We start from the raw sequence: 26,870 nt of genomic DNA, 5'->3' as shown, positions 1-26,870 counted from the left end.
CTGCCTGCACCCAGGGGACACCGGCAGGTAAGAGATAGCAGATGGAAAAAATTATTAACTCCTTGTTTTCATGGTGAGGAGAGCAGGCAATATGGGACCAAGGACGTTCCTCGGCAAGGGGAAGGACCTCTCTGCTGCAAAGCTACTGGAAGGGGAAAGTGGCTCCTAGCACAAAGCCCCTGTAGCTCAGCCCTAAGGAGTGAGACGTGAAGAACTGCAGCTGCCAGGAGCCTGCTAATCATAGAATCACGGAACGGTTAAAGTTGGAAAGAGCCTTAAAGATCACCTAGTTCCAACCCCTCTGCTATGGGCAGAGACACCTTCCACTAGACCAGGTTGCTCAAAGCCCCATCCAGCCTGGCCTTGAACACCTCCAGGGATGGGGCATCCACAATTTCCACTAAATTTCCACCTCCCCAGGCAGAGCTGGCTACAGGAGACCCCTGTAGCTGACATCTCAGGGCCTGCTCACAAATAAGTGTCTTGCTGTGAGTTACAGCCTCCTTCCCAAAACCGAAACATCCCCTCTCCCAGATGTGCTAGGGTGACGAGCATCCCACGTAAGCCACATGGGCTGATTTCTGGCTTGTAAGTCTGCAGTTGAAAATAGGTGAGTTTTACCGTACAGGTCACAGGCAGATGCAGCTAATCCACCCAACTTCAGTACTTCCAGCTGAGTAGAAGCCTCAAGGGAAAAAAAAGGGAATAACCAAAGCAAAACACACTGTAAAGGCAGCCCAGTCTTGTACAAAGAGACAATTTTTTTTATCTTGATTGCAGCTACCCTTCCATATGGGAGATCTTTGCAAAGCAGAGGGAGGCTTCCCACAAAATACAGCACTAAATCTCCCAGCTGAGGGGTGGGACAAAGAGAGCCTCACTGCTCACAACAGCGTGAGTCTATGGGAAACACAGTACTGCTCTTCCCTGGCTCCTTGCACCACGTTCAACACAGGACAGCAAGGTCAGGACAGGCTGGGTTTGCCCTCCAAGCCTTGCCAGGGCTGTTGGCTACAGCCCTAGGACTTCATGGGGCACAGCATGGTACTGACAGGGAGGACACAGAGAGCTCTGGGAGGAGAAAGCTTTGCTAAACAGCCTTATCTTTGAGATGCTTTTCCGACCTCCTCACCTGCCATAAGTATTTATCTTTACTAGACAACTTAATCCCCCCCAAACTACTATGGCATCAACCTTCTGGCACGGGCACTGTTGAGCGAGCTTTGAAAGATGCAGGAGAGAGGTGCCAAGTTTCAAAACCGGGTACTTTGATACCAGCTTATCTGAGGAAAATTAATAGCTGCACTTTTCGCCAAGTTACATCCATTTAGGAAACACTCCATCACAGAACCACTTTGTGTGTTATTTCTTTCCACCGAGGAAAACAAGTCAGCTCAAGAAATGCCAAAAGACCCACGTATTGCTTTAACGAGGATATTTTTTGCCTTGCTGGTAATGCGAGACACGCAGAGGTGAGAGTGTGAAGCCCGCTCACTGTTCACAAGTTGTTAAACGCTTCCGTAGGCTCAGGGATCTCTGCCGATTGATGCTTGCATCAAAGCTGCCCTTTGCTCACCACCTCCTCGTTCAGCAAAGCCCATTCCTATTGCTAACGCCTGAGCATCTGTTTTCCACGCATCGTGCAAACACGTTCTCCTTCCCCCGGGCAGCAGGAATTAACCAGGAGGAGGTCAGTGTTGTGCAGGCTCTGCCACGGGCTCCCTCCTGGAGCTGTGGTCCAGCCCCAGGGCTCTGCACGTGACATGACAAACATCGGGGATGTCTGTGAACAATCTTCAAGAAAAAAAATAAGGTCAAGTAGTTTTAGGGATAAAGCTCAGACCCCGGAGCTGGTTATAATGGGATGGAATAAACAAGATGCGAAGAGGAGCAGCATCAGCTAAGATTACTAGCTCAACACATATGTGCTGTGAAGAGCATTGAGATCAAGCCTGAAGGAGGTGTGGACATTTCCTGGTTTAGAAGCAGCTTTGGGGAAGAAAATAAAGGTCTGCTTCTTCCCTTGCCCAGGGTAGATGTTTTCAAAGGATGACTGGCTTGTGGGATAAAACTAAGTGATTTGGAAGCATGACAGCTCCCCAAGATCGCTGGCTATTTTGCACTTCAGAAACCACATTTCATGCAATAATTTCATAAAAGCTAATGCAAGTGTCCCAAACATTGTGAAAGGAAACCTCAACTCTTTGGGATATCCTGGTACAGAATCAATCTCCTCAACTGCTCTACTGAAAATTAAATGTGATGGGAGCGTAGTCCTGTGGTTTGAGGACCAGCTGGCGAGATGTCAAAAGCAAAAAACCAAACATGAATGGAGATAAGAAACGCTACCTTCAAACTATGAATGGAGGGAGATAAGGGAGCTAACCTTCAAGCTCAAGTGTTACCACCCACAGTACTGACCTGAAAACACAGTAAACAGCGCAATCTGAAAAACGTCATGAGAGGTCACAGAAACAGCTCTGAGATCTAGAAACACCAGCTGAAAAAAAACCCAGGATTCGACCAGACAAGAAATCAGGAAGAGACAGAGACAGCACCTACAGACTGCAGAAAAACCACAGTTTTATAGACACGTCCTTTCTATCTCCACTAGCAACAGTGAAAGTAGCTTCTGCAGTAACGTCTGTAAGTCCAGCCATGGGGGAAAGGAGGTGGCAAAGTCCTTACCCTGCAGGATGGGGCACTCTCTGTCTACAGAGCTGCATTGCTCAACTCTGACTTTCGGGCAACATACGCTACGCGTGTTTGGTGATACCACCGAAGCCACTGGTTTCTGTCACAAGGTCTCATGCCTTTCCAGGATAAATGAAGTGTTTGAGTCAAAGGATCAATGCTGTGCTGGCCACCCACGCACCTCCTCCTCCATCCCCACCACCTGCAAAAGAGAATGCGCTTCAGGAAGGAGAGTGAATGCATGACTGTAAGGGGGAGGGTGTGTATTTCTCCTCAGCTCCTTTAAGCCAGTCATTTTACACCTGTGGGAAACCGTGTTTGATTCAGGAAGCTTCTAAGCTGGAAAGAGAATCACAGAATGGTTTGGGTTGGAAGGGACCTTAAAGATCATTGAGTTCCAACCCCCCTGTCATGGGCAGGGACACCTCCCACCAGACCAGGTTGCTCAAAGCCCCATCCAGCCTGGCCTTGAACACCTCCAGGGATGGGGCATCCACAGCTTCTCCGGGCAACCTGTTCCAGTGTCTCACCACCCTCACAGCAAAGAATTTCTTCCTGATACCTAATCTAAATTTCCCCTCTTTCAGTTTAAAACCGTTACCCCTTGTCCTATCACTCATAAAGAGCCCTTCCCCAACGTACCAATAAGTACAGGCCTGAACAACATCAAACTGTATGCACCTGTCCTTGCCCATAGTTTTTTCCCCACGAGCCGTGCTGGAGGCAGGACAGGGAGCTGCAGCATCCTTTGGTCGGAGCACCATCGTTTCCCAGTGTCACCTCTCGCTGCTCTCAAACCCCACACCTTCCTCCAAGCACCCCATCGTCCTCAACGTTTCCCAGGTTAAAAAGGACAATCTCGCTGCTGGCTAAAGAAGGGTCTAAGAAAACGAGGCTAAAAAGAAAAGTTTAAAGGTGAAGCCCCCACGCAGGGCAGCCTCTGCTGAAAGAAGCTGGGCTCAGCCACGCTAGCCCCGAGCCTGGCAGCACACCCGACTGCAAGCCCCAGCGTCACCGTGCCGCCGACTGTTCCCATAGCTACACGGGAAGATAAATTTAGTTCAAGGAACCTTGTGTTGCTACATTATTTAACAAACAAACAGACACGCTCAAGAGGAAAAGGCAGGCAGGGACCCAGTTTAGCTGCTGCGTGGGCTGATCAGACCTACGGACTCGAGACTGCTTCCCAGAGGGAGAGGAGCCAAATCCTGACCCTCAGCGCCATCCTGCTCCAGCCCAGTCAGCTGTGTAAGTCACACGAGGACTCCGGCGTGGCCACAGAGGAATGCCCAGGCTGCACTTTCCTGGGATACTTCTTGCACCAGGAGCTGGGCAGCCACTGCCAGGGTCTCCCCATCTCCCTGCTACTCTCCCCAGAGTGCTAAGAAGGGCAGACACCTCGAGGTGTACCTGCTCTGGTGTGGACATATTCGTGGCCACAGACACTTCGGGGTGTCCTGCTCCCACATGGATTCATCCACAGGTCACAGTCCCTTTGACTAGAGTTCACACCAGAGCTCCAGCCTGTGCAGTACAGCAGCACAGGACCAGCAGCAATGCCCTGGCCATAGGAAGAAATCCTTTGTTGTGAGGGCGGTGAGACACTGGAACAGGTTGCCCAGAGAAGCTGTGGCTGCCCCATCCCTGGAAGTGTTGAAGGCCAGGCTGGATGGGGCTTTGAGCAACCTGGTCTGGTGGGAGGTGTCCCTGCCAATGGCGGGGGGGGTTGGAACTCCATGATCTTTAAAATCCCTTCCAACTCTAACCATTCTGTGATTCTTTGATCTGCCAGCCCAGGCCCATTGCCATTGCTGTTACCAAAACGTCCCCAGGCACAGCACAGTAAGGTGACAAGCAGCACAGCGAGAAACAAAAGCAAAATGCAGCAACTAATGAGCTCTAAACTCATATACAGTAAGGCAAGCAAGCCCCATGGCAAGCACAAGGAGGAACATCGGAAAAAGCAGAGTGTGGGGGAGTTATTGGGATGTTGGGAGAGAGGAAGAGGGTTGGAAGGCCAAGATGTTGGTGGAGCTTGTTGGAGGTGCTGCAGAGAGCTCATGTTTGGAAAAAGTAGTTCAGCACAGCAGAAGTGACAAGAAGAGGGGCCCAGGGAAGAGCTGAGGCAGGGAAAACAGGAGCAACAGGAGGTGTCTCATCATGATGAGAGAAGCAGCTTTGAGAATTACTGCTCTGAGCTACCTGGGGATGAGCAGGACTGGTCTTATCGTACCATGTTTTTCAAAGCTGGTGTAACCCAGTGGTCTTCTCCCTCCCCAAGATCCCGCAAGGAGGAGCAGAAGGTCAACCAGACAGATCTGTGATCCACCAACCAGCTGCATCACATGCAGAGGACCAGAGAGAGAGAGATGCCAAGGTCCACTCGACTGCTCTCACTACAACCCAGCAGCCCCATTGCAGGTCTTTCTCTGGGCAACCGGTAGGCAGGCAGAAGGGACAAGCATGGGACAGCCAGGTAGCCCCTCAGCCAGGCAAGTAGTGCCACCGTGTGGGAGTAGCCCACATTGCTCTCTCATGACACGGGCAGTAGGGTTTTGGGGGTGAAAGCCAGAAGTTGAAAATAAATAAATCAATCGTATCTCACACCTCCTTCTCTCTCCCCCCCCCCCCCAAAAAAAAGCTAAAGAGAATGGGAGATTCATCCAGATAAATTCTCTGAGCCCGAAACCTCTTTCCTTGCTGGAAGCCAAAAGGTATCTGGCTTCTCTTGAGTAAAGATGCCCTCTGTAAAGAGCAACCCAGAGACAGAGCTGAATGTTCCAGCAGTGGAGAGGCAGTGGAGACTCCAGAGAGTCACGGCAGCCGTCGTCCAGACTGACCACGGGGCTGGAGAACTGTACACATGGAGATTAATTTAGCTCACAGGGGTGTGAAAGTGTTAACACTGATACACAGAAACAGGGAGAATTTCCTTAACAGTTTATCACGGTCATCTTATCTACATTTGTGCCAAACTTCAGCAGATAACAGCAATTCAGCCGTATAAACCGGTTGCACCCTGGAATTAGTTAATCAGAGAAAAGGATTTTCCTTCAGTACCATCAAAACAGTTGGTCTCAGTCCCAGCTCTACCAGTTTCTTCTGGTTAGCTTTTAAGCTGACATTCTTAGGAAGGAAGCGAAGCTTTTCTATTCTCCAGCAGGTCAGACCTCAACCCGAAACTGGGTTTTGTTATTAGCGGTTTTGCCATTTGACTGTAATTCAATCAGCACATTTACCTAAAGCCCATCCAGTCCTTTAAAAGTACTATAATTCAAATGGCCAGATTCCTCTAAATCAAAGGCTGTTATTTTAGAGGCATCAGGAAAAAAAGGGTCAGGCAGTGACCAAAGCAAGCGTGTACTGAAACACGGTCCTCTTTTAACATCGCCTATTTGAATGAAGATCTGTATTCACAGGTATGGGGAAGGAAAGCAGGAAGTCGAGCATTTGACAGAAACCATTTGTATTTCGAGGATGTGAGATGGCATGGAGAAAAGTCATCCAGGACTCAATTCATAAGTCTCCCACCTCTATTTGGGGAGGGGATGGAGATGACAAAACCAGCTTTCTGGTAACAATGTAGGGTCACCTTGGTCAGGAAGCTATCTCCACTTCAGATACTCTTCACATGGTACCCACTGGACCCATTGTCCAGTCTGGTCTCTCTCTGCAAAAATCAGTGCTCAGTCTGGGTATTTCCAGTGTGGACTAAACACTAGGAAAGGCTATTCACAACGGGTGCTGTCACCTGAACCCAAAGCAATCCCAGCCCATTTGGTACAGGACACGGGATGGTCCGGGGCAGCCAACATGTCTCTGCTCTCCTGGGGAGACCCTGGCCGTGGTGTGGCATCCCTTCCAGTAACCACCAGGCCAAACTCCACAGGTTCAAATCTCAATTCCCTATAGCAAGGAGGACTCCAGTCACCCCTCTGCAGCCTCTGCTCCTCCTGGTGGCACATTCCCACCCTACCTTGGCCAAGGGAAATCCCCAGGCCTTTAACACTGACAAAGATCAGAGCAGTGGCAAACTGGTTCCTACGCTATCGTGCAAGCTGCATCCACATTTCCCAAGTTGATCTGTGTCATCTTCACCTTCCAATAGCTGTTGAGTTTCTGTCCTAGTGCAGTGATCATCCATCTGGAAGGAAGAACTCCGTAAGAAGCTGGGCAACTCCCACTGGCACAACAGGCAGTGCAAGGAACAACCAGGGCAAACACAAACCCCTTCCCTGAGAACCTGACTTAGACTTGTGCAGGTTTTAGGTTGGCACCTTAGCAGCCCTTCTATATCACCGACCGCACAACTGCCAAAAAACGGGCCAATATCATCATAATGATGGCTACAGGTCTCTTTCCCCAAGTGCATCCTTTCCCAAAGTGTGGAATGCTGCACCCCCCCGGAGAGCAGGGGCTAGTGCCTGGAGGGAGGATATTGCCCGCTTCTGCTGTACCCCTTAACTGGAGGCTCCATGTGAGCATCCAACTTTTTCTTTTGGCTTTATAGGTGTGTTCCTGGTTTGGGCAGCTCTGCCAAAGCGCACACAAACACCGGCTCCATTTTATTTCAGAGGAGTCTCCTCAGGGCTGGAGTCTTGTGAGGGAACGAGCTGGAGGAACACAGAGACTGTGTCCTTTCCTCAGCCCAAGGCTATACATTTGCACTAGACTTTCAGGATAAAGTTCTCCACACCCTCTAGGGGCACTAGAGAAGGAAAAAATGGGCCAATCTGGGGCTACTCCACAATAAATAGACCTAAGAACATGTGCAGTGCTCCAAACAAAGGCTGCATCACAGCGCAACCCTCTCCAAGCAGCAGCCTTGGGCAAAGGTCTCTCTTATCGGTACTCCTTGCCTTCTTCAAAGTCCTCTTTGTTGCGTGCTCAATTCAGGAAGGTGCATTCAATTACACCAATGACACCTGCACCCCCTCGCTGCACCAGGGGCCAGAAATGAAGGGAAAGAGCTGTTTTAGCTAATTCTGCTCAGAACCAAAAAAAATAGTCCTTCAGAGAGTGCTCGCTGACACCCTAAACCCCTAATAAAAAGGTTGATGGCAACATGATGGCCTGTGTATTGCATGCCAACACATGAGGTACAAACACCTGGCAAACCCCCCTGCAAAGGTATTTTGGGCATATAATACTGAAGCTTTTTCTTCCAGAAAGCAGAGAACAGGCTGGCTTAACTATCGGACCAGAATTATCTGTGGCAAAGATGGTCACCTCCAAGGCATGCCATAGCTCTGAGATACCGCTGCAAGACAAGACCTAGAAGCAAATGCTTCAGAAATCACTTCCTAACAGAGTCCAGGCTATCCTGCCAGAGCAGGTCTCCTACTGGACATCATCCTGGAGGAGAGGCAGGCCATCCATCCTCTGGGAGCACCTACTGCAATTCCAGCAGTATTAAACAGCAGCTGGAATCTCTAGTTACCTAGAACCCGGACAGGTACCCATTGTGCAGATGCACACACTGACCTGATCCCAGGGATGCACCAGGTCTCCTTGTTCAACTCTGGACACCGTGCAACATAGAAGCAAGGATCTAAAAAAGACAAGGCTGCTTTTTGCAAAGCCCCATTCTCCCCTCTCCCGAAAAAAAGGGGTAAGAGACAAGTCCAACTGCTCAACTTCTTTTGACAGCCCACCTTCTCAAAGGATCTGATTAGCCAGTTGTTTTGGTACATCATGATCCCATAGTGGTTTTTGTTCTTGCAGGTGAATCCTAAGGTCTTCACCATTTTGCTCTGAGGGAAAACGTGTCAACGAAGAAATAAACAACAAGGTGCAGAGGTGGAGCAGGGGGAGATGCACGAGTTCCATGGGAAGGAGTGAAACACCACAGAGATGCCACAGCACCAAGCAGCTCACGCTGTGTTCCTTGGCTCAACACCTTTCCCTCTTCAGGAGGGAAAAAGTGCTCAGCCTTGGCCATCTAACGACACCCCGCGCACGCAGCCAACAGTCACAGATAAGAACACACATAACTGACTGGAGGGGAGCTGGATACAGCTGTACTGAGCGGAGCTGGTCTGTCACTGCCAAGTCCAAATATGCCTTGGCTACAGCTTTAATAAAAACTCTGATATGCTTTTATATTACTTTGATAATAGAACAGGCAAGAGCAGGCCAAAGAAAACTGCCTTGGAGTATATCATAAATGAGATAACGAGTGATTTTACTTGTGATTAAAAGACAAATGTTTACAAAACCAAAACAAGCACATCCAGTCAGGGCTGAAGGGATCTTAACAACTAAAAACAACACTAAGGTCCATCAAAGAAGAGCAAGCTCTCCTTCAGCAGACTCTAGTTTCACAAATTCAGTTCTAGATGGGCCACTATCAAATGGGGAACCGGGACAGGGTGGGCAGAGTGTGGTCTGTTTAGAGCTCCACAGCCCAGAAACACCCCATGGCGATACCAGCTCCTCTAGAGCTTGGACGGGGCAAAGCTGGTGCTCAGCAACACCACAGCCCCTTTTTCTCTTTCAGTTTTGCAGTTTGCTCTGAATCAGAATCAGCTCCTTGTAGATCCAGTGCAGCCTTGGCCAGTTGGGTATATCTGTGTGTTGTTGCAAGTGCATTTACCAGAAGGACAGTTGTGAGGGGAGTCACACAGCCTGGAGGAGGACATGGCAGCAGGGAGAACAACAGCAGCTCTTGGGAACATTTCTCTTCTCCACATGGCTGTATTCAGGTACACGCAAGAAGACTGTAACTTGGCTGGGAAAGCCTGGGTTCCCCTCACCAAGAGCTCAGATGTTATCCTCCCAGGAGCACTGGAATACTGTGGGAAGCACACGACATCAGTTTGCCTTGTTCACAAAAAGCGCTAGAACAGGTCAGCAGATAAACCATGGCATCTACAACAACTGAACCCCACCAGAACAACCACGCCACGTGCTTTATGGGGATCAATAGTGAGGAGCCAAGACATATTTGTGATCATAAAGCACCAGTGTAATTAGATATCTGTGCAGCCAAAGTATCTGGAAGAAAAGGGACATCCTTTTTTCTTGTCCTAAAGCAACGTATCTGCTGCCACCACAGACAGGGCAGCAGCCCCACCAGTCCCCGCACCAGTCAGGTACTCGAGCTCCCAGCACAGAGGCCAGGACTGGACTCCACTGGCACAGTCCTGCATCAGCAGAGCGCAGCACACTTGGCTCTAGAAGACTCGTGCAAGACAAAGGTGAATAAACACACGCTAAGGAAATACTACAATAAATACATTTATTTACATGGCTTCCTCCCTCCCTCCTTCCCACAAAGGGCTGCGAAGGCAGATGCACATGGAGAACAGGAAGAAAAAGCCAGTACACCCCAGCAGTGTGAAGACAGTGCCCATCTCTCTCCAGGAAGAGCTTAGTCCCCAGCTCTCTCCCACTTTGAGATTTATGGAACTGCGTCTTAACTCCCAACAGCCCTTCACTGTCCCAGTTACAACCAAGGAGGTCCCAACGGCCCGTGCAAATCCACAAGGTTCCCGGTTATCCATCCCTTACGTGGCAGGGGGGTTGTCTCCAGCAGAGGAGCAGGGGACAGCAGAGTCAGCTTCTGGCGAACGTCCCTTGCTTTTCCCAAATTCAATCACCAGTGGCTTCCCCTGCAGATTGTACCCATTCACCAACCGCATGGCATCCTGGGCTGACTGAATATCTGCAACAAGAGACCAAAATGGGCACAGGTTACGGCACATTCTGGCACCAACACACGCGGTGCTCACACAGATGTTCCTGGCTCATGGACCCCCAGCCTGCACCACGATACAGTGCAGCGCCAGGATTCTCCAACCAGAATCATGTGCTGAATAGAAATACGGCACGTAACAGCCTGCATCCCTTCTGTTTTGATGAATCCACTCCCAATTCAGGGAAAAGACTACGATGTGATAAGAAGAAGAGGGAGCAAACTCCCTTCCTTCTCCTCGTAGAGCAGGGTTGGTGCCAGCCCCGTGCCCTGAGGAAAGATGTGGCACTTTTGTGGGTGAGAGAAGAACTGAGAGGCAAAAGGCAGCGACTCACCAGGGAAGGTGATGAAAGCCTGACCCCTCATCCGGCCGTTCAGGAGGCGGAACTGGATCGGTGGGCTGTCATCTTTCTGGAACCGAGCAAACAAGGACACTAGGTCCTTCATCGTCACCCGAGAGCCCAGGTTCTTCAAATACAGCACCTGTTCCAGAGACAGAGAGGGTGAGCCAGCCTGGGCCATGCAAACAGACACCTTTCAACCTGGTCCCAAGTCCTCACAGCTCAAAGGTATGAATTAGTTCAGCCCCTCTGCCATCTCAGAGTCCTTCTTCCAGCCACATGCCAACGGTGAAGTTTGGAAAGCAGGTGGGTATACAGAGAAAGGCAGCTCTGGACTGAAAGCATCATCACGCTTGCCTGCCCCAAGCGCTGATAGCTCCGGTTATTTATAAAAAGCAACGAGCTCCAGCTACCAGTTAAACACAGTTTGAGTCAAGTCACAGCTGGTCTCGGTCAGGCCCAGACAGGGAGAGGTCACTTTGACTAGTGACCTGCCAAAGCCAGGAAAGGCTGAGGTCTGAAGCGCAGCTCTTTGCCAGCCAGGTGACTTCCCACTAGAGCCAAAGGTCCCCTTCCCTCCCAGGGTGGCGGCTGCTCTCCCTTGGCCAGAAGGATCAACCAAGGTCTCTCCAGGCAACAGCAAAGAGGAGCCTTTGCCTGCCGAAGCAGCTTCAGGGCATGCTACTGAGGAAGCCGAATAAATCCTGGGTCATCTCAACGTACCTTGTTGGGCTCCCCAGGATGGTAGGATGAGAACCTAGGTATATTCCGGAGTTCTTCCTCTGAGAGACGGTTCTTGCAGATCTCCTCTTCTGGGACAAACTCTACAGGCTCTTTGATAATCGTAAGCGTTGGAGAGGACTGCTTGGGCTTTGTGGCTGGAAGACTGGGACTTCTTGCCTGTTCTGCCTGCTCTTCCTGGTCTGGAAGTGACGGCTCCTCAGCCACAGGCCCCTGCGGGGCTAGGGAAGGGCACAAGCATGGCTCACTCTTGGTAGGCTGGACTTCTTCAGGACACTTCTTGCTCAACAGCTCTTGGTAAACACTCTCCAGATGAACCATGGGGTCCTTTTCATCTGTTATCCTCTTCTGACTGTCATCTAATCCACAACAGAGAAATATGGTAATATGACTACCACCAAGAACCTGGAAAATGCAGACTGCAGGAAGAGACACAGACAGGAGAAACCCTGTTCCGACCCAGCCTCCATGCATCCACCAACCAGGCCCTGCAGGTTATTTAGAGCTTTTGTTTCCCCCTTACCCTTGTTAGACTGCAGTTAAATAGAGAAATAGAGAAAGGATGTTCTCTAACTCCATACTGGCACTTCACGGAATCACGGAATTCTCAGAGTTGGAAGGGAGCTCTAGAGATCATCTAGTCCAACTACCCTGCTAAAGCAGGATTGCCCAGAGCACATTACTCAGGACTGCATCCAGGCGGGTCTTGAAAATCTCCAGAGTAGGGGACTCCAATGTGACTTCATGTCACTTAATGCAGCTTGGTGGAGACCTCTGGGCTCTACAAAAGCACTCTTCCACATATCAAGCTGGGGTCTGCAGTACATGCGACATGTCAATGAGATCCATGCTCTCCAAACAGAGATAGACTTTACAAGCCTCTATATTAAACCCTTCAGAGAGCCCACTCTGTCTGCTCATGTAACACAGGAAAATATCTCCTCCTACACAGTACCAAAACAGAACCATGTCTTCAGGGACAGAAGGCCAGACAGAAATGTGTTGGACTCCCACACACCCTGGCTCTCTGTGCTGGAGCAAAGGCAGGAACAGACTTGAGTCCACAAACCTTCGTGGTAGAGCGCCCGGAGGAAGGAGTGGCGGTCTGTTCCCTGAAAGAGGGCATTTTCAATCTCCATCTCCCGCCGACTCAGCTGCTTGCTGCCAGCAAACCTCTGGGGCAGAGCCAGTATGCGCTGACGCTCTTCCATCTTCTCTTGGATGGCATGGAGTCGGTCCTGCGTGGCCTCCGGGGCTGCTCCAAGCCCAGAGCCCTGGAAGACAGGGCACAGCTTTGCTCAGATACAGCACGTGCCTTCTTTTCAGAGGCTCGGCCAGCAGTCAAACTTCACATCCTCCAGCCCTAGAGAGCAACTAGAAACCACCCCCCAAAAAGCTGCAGGTGGATCTTCTTTTCTCAAATTCGGTTCAACCATTACTGTGGCAGACCCTTCTGCCTCAGGCAAGAAACCAGGCTTCCTCCCTGCACTGAGCACAACCTAACATAGGCTTTCCCATGGGTACCTCTCCCTTCCCGCCTGACTGCACAGGCCCACGTCTACAGGGCTTCCATTCACCATTTCACAGCTTCCCTGGGGCACAAAAGGCTGTTTATATGGAAAAGCAATTCCAGGAAATCATTTGTAGTACTTTGTTTTCAAAAAAGCTGCAACTTAACAGCTGAAAGTAACGGAAGCCTGCACTCAGTGCCCATGGAGCTCTCAGCAAAGCAATCTGAAGTCCTCCCTGTCTCCGCTGATTCTTCCTTGGTGGAATCCTTCACTCTGGGCTTCCACATACAAAACTGCACATCACTACCTGACTTGAGCTTTCTCTCTAAATGTTCTTCTTCTATCACGAGCTGCACCCTAATGTCACTGGTTCTTTCTGTCAGATTAGTGTTTTCCATGCTAATCTTTATTTCTAAACATCCCAGAACTGATTTCATACCAAATAAGACAGCTGGTAACTGTTGAAATTATTTTTCAGTCATAAATTAACAGCACACCCCTCTCTAACCCAAACTTTAATGCAGGCCACACCAGGACTGGGTCTGTATTTAAACACCAAAGCAATTAATGACTTCAGCTGAAGAGAAGCAAACCCATGATTACCGCAGTCGGCTTCCTTCTGCACACAGCTATTGCTGTGAGAGAGACAGAGACAAAGAGGACGAGAGACAGAGGGAAGCCAAGGGGTAGCCCAAGTCCTGTTTTGCACCTTCCAGCCTACCACATTAAAAGCAGAACACATCAGAGCAGAGCACACCTACCTTCCCTGTTGAAGCCTGGTTCTTCCAGAGCAGGATCTCTGAGTCAGAAAGCCCCAGTTCCCGGAGAGAGGCAGTTTCTTTGTTGCTCTCCTGAAGGGCCTGGAACTGTGACAAGGTCAAAGCTCCCGCAGCCTCTTCCCCAAAAGGCTTGTAAAAAGCTGCAGGGGCGAAGCATCTCCGCTTTGACTTGCACCTGTAACCCAAAAGCAACAGAACGGCAGAAACAACTTAGCACTGAGAAACTGGGGGAACAGGAAGGGGCTGGCCTCTTCCCCCACCCATGCCTGGTCCCACTGCACCAAGGCAGAGATGCCATGTTTCCAACACACAATTGAGCCACGTTCTCACAACTGTTTTCCAAGCCCACGAGATCCCACAGAGCAGGATGCTGCCCCAACATGGGCAGGAGGCACCTCACAACACTAACGCCAAGCACCCTGCAGGTGCAAACACAGGCCAGGCTGGTGGGGACAAGCTCGCCAGCCTAGAAACTCACACCTGTGTTCAGGCAAATCAATCATTTTCAGTGAAGATAAGTTTCCACCAGCATTTGCTCCAGGAGACAAGGAGTGCTTATCTCCTGCTGGGGTGTCCAGCCAGGAGACCCAGGAAAGAAGGAAGGGTTTGCCCAGCTATTTTGACAGACAACAGCCTGCACAAAACATCCCCCTGGGGAGGAGGCCTCAGTGAGGCTACACTGCTGCTGCCCCTGACATGGCCAGACTCTGCTCACCAGCCCCTCTAGCAGCTCCACCAGGGGCCAGACCGGGACTTACTGCTCGATGGAGACAGTGGTATCAAGCTGGTGGTGAAGGAGGCTCTTCAGCTGCCTCTCTCCTTCTGTCTCCAAGTCTTCCAGGAGCAGCTCATCGCTGGACAGGCTGCTGTTGACCCTGAGGCACAGAAGCACAGCATGGACGTGGTGAGTAAGGCAACAGGGAAAACACTGCTCAAAACACACCACTGCTACAGCCTCTCTACCTCCTCGACTGTTCTTATGGTATTTAAAGCATAGCAAGGAACAAAAACTACTTGACCAAAGCTCCCACTAATGTTAGCCGGAAAAACCAACATATTTAGGACTACTTTGAGAACATTAAAAATACCCCAAGGAGATTTAAAAAAAAAAAAAAAGTCACATATAATCATATTTTTTATTGGTGGAAAGTTGTTTTGTATCAGTATCTAAACAGACATTGCTAGTTTCAAATGGCTCAAGAAAGAAATCTGTGAGGGAGAAGAGAAGCAGTGAATTTTTGCAGTGCTCAATGGAAAGTTCCCTTTTCCTTTCCTGGGCTCACCTGCTTCCACCCAGACAGACCGAAGGGCACCACCCCCACCGCGCAGACAGCACACCTTTTTGGATAGCAGTGGGGGGTTGCTGACCCCTCTTTTGGAGGCAGAGGTCCTACAACCCGGGCTTCTGCCGAGCCGCTGGGCACCCCAGCGCCAAGCCACGGGGACCTGAGAGCCAGGCCTTTCCGTGGGCTAGAGGGAAGCCCACGCCAGTCCTGGGGCGCCCTTTTGGGCCGACGCAGCGCCGGCGAGGGGTGAGAGCAGGCGGCGCCGTTTCAGGTGACAGCTCTCCCTGCCACCACCTTCAGGGCCACGGCAGCCCCAGGAGGGTGTGAGGCCTCCGTCAGACCCCCCCCAAAAAGCCGCTTTCCAAGGCATAGCCGGCTCCAGGGGAGCTCTGTGCCCGGTGAGGTACCGGAGGAACGGCTGACACGGGCTCCGTCCTGGCTGCCCTGGAGCAGGGGGGACACCGCGGATCCCCTCATCCCCGCTCACCTGCGCATGGCGGCGGCCCCGGCTCCCAGCAGCGCCCGCGGGCGCAGGGGCCGACGGGAGATGTAGTGCTGGGGGAGGGGGGGGCGGGAAGGGAACCCGCCACCGGGAGTCTGCGGCCTACACCGGCCTACACCGCCTCCGAAATAAAATCCTTAGTACCAGAGATCATCGAGGCAGTGAAATAGCCCCCGCTGTCAAGTGAAAACCCTACGAGACTCCCCTCCCTCCCTGCTAAAGAGGATGAAAGTCAGACACTGGAAAAAGTGAAAGAGCACCTCACACAATTAAACGCCCATTAAAGCCAGGAAATTCCTCTGGGAAGCAGGCCCTTCTCTTATTTTCCCCTGGGACAATATGTAAGAGAAGGGAGATGGGGTGCAGGGAGAGGAAAGTAAATATAAAGTAAAGCTCATTACATATTATTTGCACCCCTTCAGCATTTCGCTGAATAGAAGCATAAAGTACAAAGCAGAATTAAACATTATGGCAGGTCTGCTAAATACGTGGTCATTCACTTCCCGCTACTAGTAAAGAGACATAGGAATGTACATCATAACCACGCTTCTATCAAAAAGCAGTGACATAAGACTCTTGTCTCTTAAAAAAAAGTCTTCACAGGAGACTTGTTCACTGTGTTCTTTCCCGCACCCTTGTACTGAACAAGCTTCTCCACCCCTAGTCACCACACAAGAACCATTTTTCTAATGGCACATCTAATAATTTTTTAATCGAGTACAAATTCCGCTTACAGGTACCTGCACAAAAGCAGTTTATTGCCCAAAAGTACAGAAAACAAGGCCCACTTTCACAAGTGGAAGCGCACAGAATTGAAACACAAACTCCAGCCAGCGGCAGGAGGAATCCGAGTCTCTCAGGCAGCTCCTGCTGGGGACAGCTCTTCCTTAAACTGTCCCTGTAAGGACCTGAATCACAGCTTATGAAGTCCCAGCTGAAGATGTTTCAGGTTCCATTGAAGTACTGGAGAGCTCAGCCATGGAGCCACAGACAGCTTAAATCCCTCAGGGGCAGCCTCTGTGTATCTCACCAGCCTGCAGGCAGTTATAAACAACAGGGACAAAGGACACTACTTCCAGCACAAACTTCATGCAGTCCCTCAGACCAGAGTCGGGGAATTCCAGTCAGTCACTGCAAAGACTGGCTTCGGAACAAACAACAAATTTTATTGCAAGGAAAGAAACAAACCCAGATCATGATTGGAGACCTAGGTCCCCACCAACCTCTATTTTCTCAGGAGGTGTTGCATTAACCCTTTAAACATTGAGTCTTTTAGTCAAATGCAAACCGAAAATTGCGCTCTTGCTCCTTGCGGCGGCTCTCACAGACCTTTGTCACCTCTTCTACCTTTCTCTGCAACACGGCTGTGGGAGAAACAAGGCATTACAATCACCCTCAAACACAACCCTGCACAGGTTAGCCTGCAAAAGGAGAAAAACATTGAATTTTGACAGTCAGTCAACATGAACCACTGCTAACCCTCCAAGGTAAAGACAACTAGCTAAAAAGTATTCTGAGGCATTCAGAGCACCAGGCAGAAGCGCCAGAGCCCTGGAACAGGTTGTTGACACTTTTTGCCATGCCAGTTTGTTGTAGTTTCAGGGCACTGCATCAGAGAGCAAACAGGAATCCTCCTGAACAGGAACCGCAGGTCTGCAGCTCAAGGAAAAGCAATTGCTCCAGAAACCACCTTCCCTTCCCCACCTCCTGCTAAACTCGCTTTGAATTATGCAAATTACAGGCCAACCACACAATCTGCTAGACTATATCCTGCAAGAAAATATGTCTATAACACAGCCAGAACAAGATTTTCACTGAAAATACAGAAAAAGACAGTGCAATCACACGGAAGAGCAACAGAGCTTTTGTAGCCACAACACAGATCAGCTGTTCTTTGCCCATCACTGATTTGGAAATACGTAAGCCACTGATTGATCAAAACTGCAGCTTCTTAGCCTTATTGCTTCTTTCTTGTTTGAGGGTGAACTGAAGCTCAACTCTTTCTTTAGATGTGCATTTCCCAGCAAAGAGAATGAATCATTATTAACCGGTAAGACAATTTCTTTGGTACTGAATGACAGAGGGAAAAAAACAGGTCTCCTTCCTAGGAAAATTTAAAGGAAACAGGGTGCTATTTTCACACACATTCTGTAAAGTCAGAATTCTGATGCCACAGGAGCTGCACCCGAAAGGTATGTTTGGAATGCAGAAGTTAACATGTATGTTCTGGAAGAAAAAGCCAAATTAAACCATGACCTAAACCAAGAACACAATTTCAACACAGATAGTGGTATTTCTGCTTTCACCCAGGCAGTACACCAGCTGTGAGCAAGTTCACAGCGCTACAGCCAGACAGCGCAGTTCGGTGCTGGTGAGAGCAGCGCTGATTTATTCTGCCGTGCCCCCGTGTGGCTGCTGACATCAGTTCAAATCAAACCCGGGTAGAATTCTCGAGTCCCTCACAAGGAGGCACCCCCAGGGAGAAAAGTTCCTTTTTTCTGTTTTTATTTTGTTTTGTTTTGTTTTTTTGTTTTGTTTTTTAGGCTGTCTACTCTGAAGTTTCCGCTTACTCCAGAGTTGCTGCGCCTACAGATAAACACATGTGGTTCAATCGTACCTGGATTTGGGATTCCCTTTGCAGGGGAAAGGATGTTATCGTTACAGACACAGCCCTCCTCAACAATTTTCCTATTCCAAAGGGAAACCCCACAACACTTTAGAAGCTGCAATATTTAACCATAGTTTGACAGAACAAAGCACAAGGTTTTTGAGTCCTCTGCTTTGCACTGAGGCATTTCAAGCAGTGCTTTCTGCAAAACATTAGCAGTTGCCAGGAATCACTTCTCAGCAGAGGCCTCTAATGCACATCAGGAGAATTCAAGTACAGAAGGGACAGTGTCATTGAAGGTGAGGTGGAGAAGATTCCTCAGGGATCTTCAGGAATTCATTGATGTTCAAGAAACACTTGCACACAGGCTACACGCTTTCTATTTACGTTCCCAAAAAGCTGCAAGACCACTCTCACCTGAGTTCTGGTCAATCCACTGCAACGAATCCATGTGGGCGTTCAAAATTTTACAGATCTGCTGAAGCTGAGCAGAAAGAGAAGGTGCAAGTCAGTTTTTAGGTAGTGTAACAAATCAGAACAGTAAAAGCCAGCCTGCCTGTGCCTGCCTTCGGAACATGATGCATGCAAATTCCTCATATGTACAGTTCCACTAACTGTCCAGTCACTTTCCTGGGGAAATCTGTGCAGCAAATCTGTGCTTCTCCTTACCATCAAGAAAACAGACTGGTTTTGACTACATGCCTGTGGATTAGGCTTATTCCAATTGAAACCTAGGAACCACCGCAACATAAATCGCCTTAGGCCTGAGGTGGCAAAAGTAAAAAGGAATGGGAAAAAACTCAGTCTGCAATACTGAAGGGAAATTTTTACTAAAAGAAGCTTCTCAGTAAAGCTACAAGGAGCATCAAGATCAATTTAACACATATCAGAAAGAGCTGGTAATTCAGATCTTGTTTCCAGGAGAATCCAACAGCAGTGCAAGGAAAAAGTATAAGCATCTACAGAGCTAGTTCTGAACAAAATTTAGATTTGCCACAAGGAACACGCAAGCAGTAGAGCAGGCGGATGGATCAACATCAAGAAGTGCCTCCAAAACAAGTTTTAATCCAGGCAAAAATAAGACAACATGCAAATAACCCAAGTTCATAACAGAATGAGATACTTTGAAAACTATGTGCTGTGTTATAATGCAGTTTGACCAGAAGAGAAACAAGCCAAGGACAAAACAAAATACCCTTCCAACGTTTTAACTAGAAGCAGCAGAGTATCCAAGGGTGGACAATCACCAAGTTCGAACTGTTTAAATATCCTTTGACTCTTACTAACACACAAAAAATAAAGCTTGGATTTACCGGGTCACTCGTGTCTGCTGGGCCTCTTGATGTATTCAAGTGCTCAGTGATGTCCTTCAGATCTTGTGCCATTCGCTTCAACTGAGCATCTATGTTTTCAGCCAATTTATAGCTGCAAAACACATAGGAACTCAGACCAGAATATTTAAAGTGTACTTCGCAAGACCCGCTCCCAGTCACACCAACTTTGGGCAATCAGAATTTCATTCCATGCCTTTCAGCCAAGGCTGGCAGATACACAGGAGCAGCACCAGGAAAGACATTCTATCACACAAATAAAGTAACTCCTACCCTCCTCCTCTCTCAATAAATACATGGAGACAGACAAGCAATAGTGTAGAGGGATTTCTGGAAGGCTTTGTCAGAACTGAAAGCACCAGCCTCTCTGATTCTTCAAGATTCATCGCTCTTGAACCAAACACTTCTTTTCATTACCCTGCTATGATTGAACACTTAAGGCTTACAAGGATGCTTCAACCACACATCATGCATTCTGCTCTCATCAATTCTGTCAATAAATAATCACTAATTGTCAGAGATTATGCCAAAATTAGTAACTTTTCCCAGACAGCTGATTAGACCAACACCCAAAGAGGTTTTCATACTGGTTCCAGTCACATTCCCCATTTCTAACGCGTAAAACCTAAGTGGCCGTGCATAAAACAGGATTACATATTTGACACAGGCCGTTGATGCACCCCAACTCTACTTCATGCTCATCGACCACCACCACATGAGCGTCCTCGTCACACGGTCCAAGCAGATTGGTGTCTTACGTCCTCTCCCGTTCTTCATCTGCATGCTGCAAGTAGATCGTCCCGCTCTGTTCCTTCACAGACTCCTCCAGAGGGGTCAGCAAGTCTTCCAGCTCTTTCTGCTGTGACAGAATGAAGTCCAGTTCCTGATCCAGTCTGAAAAGAGAAAGTGTTAACGACTCCCCTGAGAGGTTACAGACACTCTACACCTGCCATACCACAACGCAGGAAGACGCAAAACAGAAACAAAATCATCTCAAGTGTTCATAGTTTCGTACCTCTTCTGATCAAGCTTCACTTTCTCTACTTCTCTGTGTAAAGAGGTAATCTGGAAACAGAAGACAATTATTCTACGACAATTCAAAAGTCAACCCATAAAACAAGAGTAGTGGAATGGAGAAAGCCAGCACCATACAAATGGCTGCCGTTTCTACAAGAAACGGGTTTCTACAAGAAACAGTTACATGAAGATTTACAGACCGAAAACTGAGTAAGGGAGGTTTGGCTTTGAAAGCTCCACCCTAACTGTCTTAAGCACCAAGATGTAATTCATACTTTTTTTTTTTTTAACACATAAGAAGTCCCACTAGATGGCTTGCTCCATCTGTAACACTTGAGGCCCTGAAGGACCTAAGCAAGCACAATCAGGTTACACCAGATGTCACCTTACCTTCTCCCCATTCTCTATTAGAGTCTGATCCCAGGCATTAACTTGCGTCGCTTGATGGAGGAAGTGTTTCTCTTGGTCCTCCAGTTCCAGACTCCACTTGTTTATCAAACTCTCCAGCTGGGCATAAGTCATCACTGGAGGTGCACTGAGAGGAAGGGCAAGACAGTACAGAAAAGGAGATCAAAAACCAAAATATAAACATGACAACACTCCTTTTCCCTTCCTCCACCAGACACCAGCATTAATACTGCCTCTTGCCCCAGTCAGAAAACAGTCCGTTACAACAAAATGCTCACCTGGTTGTTGTGGTGGTGGTTATGGCAGCTGTAGAAGTCCCAGCTCCAATGGCACCAGTTGTAGTTACCGGCTTAAGATTCAAAGCAAAGCCAGAAGCAGCAGTAGTGCCTGAAAGAAGAGATTCAAGTCAAGCAGCAGAAGAGGAAACATCTGCTATATAACAAATGGAGAACAGATCCAATATGGTCTTCTAAGCACAACACTGTATGAGTTCACATAGGTCCCTTTAACAAAAAGCAAATCCCACATCTGTCAAGATGGGGAATGAAGCACATCTTGACACAAAAGCAGTGGACTCTAAATGCCTGACTAGTAACTCTAGTAATACAAGGAACCGTCAGCCTGCACTTAACCTGGGCATTATTCAAAGAAACACAACATTAGCCCACACACTTCTGAATCTCCTCATGTTTTAATATTAGACCTAATAACTACCAGCACACTCAGTTCCTCTCCTACATCTGCGCAGAAGATGAGATTTCTGTGTTTTCACAAAGCTAAGAGCATCTATCAGATGGTATTGTCAGCCAGTCACATGGCAATTCTAGGTACTGAACTCAAGTTCTTCACAGTCACTCCAGAAACAAGCTTTAGAAAGACCTTGAGAGCTGAGCAGCATCCATGTTTTTACACTGAAAACTGATGGGTAACGGCATCCAGGAAAGGATGTTCCGTCCTAAATCCCAACACTATGCAGCAGCCAACTCATTGCAGGCTTTCACATGAGAACAGCCACTGAAATATACCGCTCGTGTCTGCTTTTTTCTTTTGGAAGAAAAGTTAATGAAATCCCATACTTTCAAACTTACAATACGGAAGAAACAGATAAGGCAGAACTAAACCAAAAACCATCTCTCCCTAATACTCCCTGCAAGTCTTTGGCCTCTCCCTCCCCTCTTAGGGCAATTCCGCACCTATGCAGGCAGGCTAGAGAAGGAACAGCCAATCTATTTACATTACTTGCTCCAGACTAGAACATCAAAGCCTACAGGCCCTCCTTCACCCAAAGTCCCTCTGCTGTAGACAGGCTCTCAGAAGTCATAAGTAACTGTGCATTTGGGGAGATGGAAAGGAGGATTAGAAAAAGTAGTACTGTTATGTTCAGTTACTGGAGGGCATTAGTAATTAGAACTGTTGTGCTGCTACACCAGCACAACCCTTTATGCTACTACAGAGCACTGAAGTCAGGCTTCCTTCTCTTCAACTGCTTTCAGTATCTGGTTCTTACTAGTGGCAGTGCTTGTTGTGGCAGCTGTTGTTCCAGGAACTTTTAATCCAAACCCAAGCGTTCCAAGACTGGCCGTCCCAGTGGAAGGGGCACCAACTGTAAAAAGACAACATAAAGAGTCTCTGTCATCCATTACATACAGTGCCCTTTTGAAAAGCTCTACCCTGATTGCTCTCTCATCTCCATCTGGTCTTTATTTGTAGTAATGAGGATCACTTTACATGACAGATCAAGCAGACAAGACATGAAAAAAGGCAGGCTGAAGGTATAAAATAGCCAGAATGCTCTGCCTAAGTTTTCAGAGGTAGAAGTAAGACAGCATTACATAAGGAATAGCTGCATTAACTCTGGTAAACATTGACATTTACTGTAGCTATGTCATCTCCACAATCAAAGGAAACTGAAGCATTAAAATCTCATTGCATCTCATTGAAAAAGAAACTGTTAGGACTGTCGTGAAGCCTGGGCTACTGCCTTAAAGCTATCAGAAAACAAGCACTATTTCCTACCAAAAAAACAGTTTTGGAAGAGGAAACTTGCCAGTTATTACCACAGGAACTTGCAAGCCTCTGGCTGCATGAACACTTGTTTTTAGCACCCTGCATCTCCACTGTCACAGGCCACTGTTCTTAAAAAAGTGACAACACCTATCGCTAGAGGCAAAGGCAGACGTAAGCAGACTCAAGGCACTGGGGTCTGGACAACAGCAGCTTAAACCTCACCAGAAAGCTCAGTTGTGGCAAATCGACCCAGACAGAGAAATAAAAATATTCACATACAGCTAGAACTGTCCCAGGCTGCTGCCCACCCCAAGTCTGAAGTCTGCTTTGGTTTGAACAAAACCCTCCATGCCTCACCACTGAAGACAGTCTGGCAGAAATCACAAAGAGGGAAGGTGGCAAAAAGCAACAAGAGCTGGCCTTTTGAATCCTCCCCAATCAGCCCAGCAGCTCCACTACTGACAGGGAGCACCAACCATGCTGCTCACTCCTTCCCCCAGCAGAGAAAATCTGTCTGTTGTGACTTACGTGAGAGGCCCGTGGTGGTAGATGATGTCGGTGCTGAGGAACTCACTATAGACGCAAACAACGTAGGCCCCGTTGAGCCAAGAATGGAGGTTGTGGTGGTAGCGGCAGTTGTAGCAGCTGTGGATGTTACTAGAAACGGAAAAAACATCAATCTTGTACAATCATGCTGAGAATACAATACACATTTGCCCATTTACACCTGTTTCTTATGGATGTAAGAACTTTTTTTGTTTCCCCTGTATTTTACCTCAATCCCTTTTCCAACCTACCCTTGAACCTCTGCCTTCTTTCCACTATGCTCCACCAACAAGCACAGAGTGGGATTCAGCACGTGGGATGCAATAAGAAATAGAGGACACTAGGTCCAATGGCTGTATGAACTGGCCCAGATGACTGATGCCATTGCAAATTCACAGTAACAAACGCTTCCAGCCCATTTCCAGACTCCAGGTTAGAAAACTCTTCCCAAAAGGAAAGCAGATTCACAGAGCCTGGAGTAATCTGGAGATTCCTAAAACCACTTCCTACCTCCAAGTTTGGTTCCAAAGGACAGAGTGGGTTTCTGGTTGGTACTTGTGGTCGGCGTGGCCACGGGGGCACTCGTGGCTGCTGTTGAAGACAATGACCCAAACGTTAGACCTAGAAGAAGCAGCAGAAGTAAAAAAGAAAAGATGAATCTTTCACTACACAGAAACTGATCACAGCAATGTTCAAGTTAGGATCCCCAAGAGCATAAGAAAAAATATTAATATCTATTAGAATAAAGACTCTGCGATATCCAGGAAACGAACTAGAGCTAACAAGATTGTTACCGACAAAAGACTTCCAAGAACGATTCTAACACAGATGAATATCGCCCTCACCCCAGAGCTGATGACTCGCCCTCACCCCAGAGCTGATGACTTCCCCTCCGAGGCCTGCACTGTCACCAACAAGGACATCAAAAGCTGCAAACTGAACTTTTCCCAGACTCTGCAGGAGCAGGACGGTTCCTGCTCTCAGGGACAGGAACAGTGGTTTGGCACCATGGGCCGGGCACATCCTGTGGCACCCACTCCCCACCACCCCGAGCCCTTTCCCTCTGCACCAGCAAAACATCCAAAAGCATTTTCAAAGCGCTTCAAAGCCAGCTGGCGGTTCTACACACATCGGCAAAATTATTTCAGCCTCACTCTCCAAAGCCAAAGGCTCAAAAGCAACTGTTACTCATCACTGAAGGCCCTGCATAAGCACAGCAGAAAACCCTCTCATTCCAGCCACCCGCTTCATTTCTCACCAGCACAAGCAGGAGCTGCACGACCTCCACACCAGCCCCAGCTGCCCTCCCTCCTCACAGCCTTCCTGACTGCGGCTGCCATCTCAAGCCCATGGCACTCACCTGTAGGCTGCCCCCCAAGGCTGAAGGGGGTCGTTGACTGCGTTGTCACTCCTAAGGGGGCAGCGGTGGTGGCAGCAGCTGCAGCTGCTGTTCCAAAGGTCAACCCCGTGGGCGCTGCTTGCGGAGCTGCAGTGCCAATGGTGGAGGAGGCTGTTCCAGCCTGAGTTGTGGTACCACTGGAAAAAGTAAACCCTCCGGTTGTCCCAGACTGAGCGGTCGTGCTGGTGGTGCCAAGAGATCCAAACATAAAGCCAGAAGGAGCTGCTGCTTGGCTCGAGGGCGCGCTGGTTGGTACAGAGCTCCCCAACGCAAAGCCCCCTGTGATTCCAGTAGCCGGAGTTGCCGTGCTGCCACCAAAGTTTAATTTTGGTGTATTTGTCCTAGAGAAGAGAAGAAAAGAAAAGAAGCCAGTCTGCTTGAGATGTACATTCAGTCAAGGACCAAATCGGCTTTCTTACAGACCACCTGCTGACAGCAGCAACCACCTTTCAAAAAGGTGTGCACTTGAACAGGTTAATGCTTCAGGTTTGACAAAGACTGTATCACAGCTCCTGTCACCTGCAATCCTCCCTAAGGCTCTTGTTTCTGACTCCCCCTCAATTACCACAGCAGTGTAAGTCAAGTCGCTCATCCTCTCAGCTCCTCAGCACCCTTTTCACCTCCCTCCCCTACACAAGGCTATTTTTTGTCAGCTAACTGCTACTGCGAGGCCCCATGTCAGCTCCCTTCCCACTCCTCCCATCTGGCAAGCTTCAGCAACAGCACTTCTGAAGAATCCCTTCAAAGCCTACAGCCTCGCATAAGGACAGGACGGCCCCACTTGGATGAAGAAACATTCTCAGCGCTCCAGACTCAGATCAGAAAGGACATTTTAGGCCGAGACACAAACTTTTATTATTCCTTCCTGCAAGCATCCATATCCCTATTTCAGACAGAAGTGTGGAACAGCTTATTCTTAACACCCAACTGAAAAGGCCGGCGCTGACAAATAACGGGACCCACCAAACGCCTTTCCCAAAGGGCCACCGCGCAGCAGGAACTCTAAGGCACAGAAACAACGGGTTTGCTCATGGAGAAGCCCTTCCAAAGGGCTTCCTCGCCCACTCGCACTCCCCAGCGGGCTCCAACCCCCCGCCCCGACAACGCTCCGTCCCCGACGCCCCTCTCACCCCAGCGGGAACACGCTCGCTGCCGGCGCCGCGGCGGCCGTCGTCGGCGTCCCGAAGCTGAAGCTGGCCGGCTGCGCGGCCGTGCCGGGCGTGCTGAAGGAGAAGAGCCCGGCGGGCTGGCTGCTGGCCGCCGTCTGGGCCGCGCCCCCGAAGCTGAAGCCCCCCGAGGCGGCGGGCGTGGAGAAGGAGAAGCCCGTCGTGGCCGTGGTGGCGGCCGTCTTCGGCGTGCCGAAAGTGAAGCCGCCGCCCGCAGCACCCGACCCGAAGCTGAACTGGTTCATGGCGATGGCGGCGGCGGCCTGCGGGAACGGGCACCGGCAGAAGCACCGGGAACGGGCCTGGTCGTGGACGGCGGCAGCCCGACTCCCGCAGCCCCGCCGACAGGCGCCACGCGCGTAGAGATGACGCACTTCACCCACGCGACGCACCCGCCCCTCGCCCCCGCCTGCCAACCACCGGTCGAGTCTTCCCGCCCTCCACAACTATTGGCTGGCTCAGCCGCCGCTCCTACAACGTCCAGTCCTATTGGCTACCCGAGGCGAGGCGGGAGGCGGTGGCTCGTCGCTGTGGTGACGGGGACGCGGCCTCTGGCGGCTCTGGGCCGGGCGGCGACACCGGGGCCTTGGGCGGGCCGGGGCGGCTGCTCTCTGCCGCCGGACAGCCGGGCCTGGTGCGTCTGAGGGAGGGCGGTCCGGCCCTGTGCCCGTACCGCGGGGTGGGAGCCGCTGTGCAGCCCGACAGCGGGGCCGTAGGGGGTGCGCGGCCCGTAGGGGGTGCCCTCAGCTTGGGCCTGGAGCCCGGGCTGTCTAAGCCCGCCGTGGGCAGAGAACCTGTGTGAAAAGCTCTGCCTGGCCCCTCGGTGCCAGGCCTGAGC

The 26,870-nt window shown here is 49.6% G+C and overlaps 2 protein-coding genes across 2 annotated transcripts; both read right to left on the bottom strand.

Moving 5' to 3' along the window:
- Positions 1 to 9,918: 9,918 nt before the first annotated feature.
- On the bottom strand, positions 9,919 to 15,559 carry RBM41 (RNA binding motif protein 41). The gene is made up of 7 exons (XM_074147575.1): positions 15,536 to 15,559; positions 14,521 to 14,637; positions 13,745 to 13,937; positions 12,542 to 12,746; positions 11,455 to 11,831; positions 10,726 to 10,873; positions 9,919 to 10,360 (listed from the first exon to the last, which is right to left on the bottom strand). Exons 1-7 carry the CDS (start codon positions 15,541 to 15,543, stop codon positions 10,203 to 10,205), a joined length of 1,206 nt encoding a protein of 401 aa, XP_074003676.1. The 5' UTR covers positions 15,544 to 15,559; the 3' UTR covers positions 9,919 to 10,202.
- A 677-nt stretch (positions 15,560 to 16,236) lies between these two features.
- Positions 16,237 to 26,387, bottom strand: LOC141464336 (nuclear pore glycoprotein p62-like). Its single transcript, XM_074147173.1, has 12 exons — positions 25,997 to 26,387; positions 24,828 to 25,207; positions 23,978 to 24,088; positions 23,450 to 23,578; positions 22,422 to 22,517; positions 21,193 to 21,301; positions 20,897 to 21,041; positions 20,505 to 20,554; positions 20,248 to 20,382; positions 19,472 to 19,583; positions 18,576 to 18,642; positions 16,237 to 16,914 (listed from the first exon to the last, which is right to left on the bottom strand). The coding sequence occupies exons 1-12, from the start codon at positions 26,275 to 26,277 to the stop codon at positions 16,823 to 16,825; spliced, it is 1,707 nt and encodes a 568-aa protein (XP_074003274.1). The 5' UTR covers positions 26,278 to 26,387; the 3' UTR covers positions 16,237 to 16,822.
- Between the last annotated feature and the right edge of the window lie 483 nt (positions 26,388 to 26,870).

Source organism: Numenius arquata, chromosome 5 (assembly GCF_964106895.1).
Source record: "Numenius arquata chromosome 5, bNumArq3.hap1.1, whole genome shotgun sequence".
NCBI lineage: Eukaryota > Metazoa > Chordata > Aves > Charadriiformes > Scolopacidae > Numenius > Numenius arquata.
Note: the sequence above shows the minus strand (reverse complement) of the source record. Positions and strands in the feature narration are given on the sequence as shown.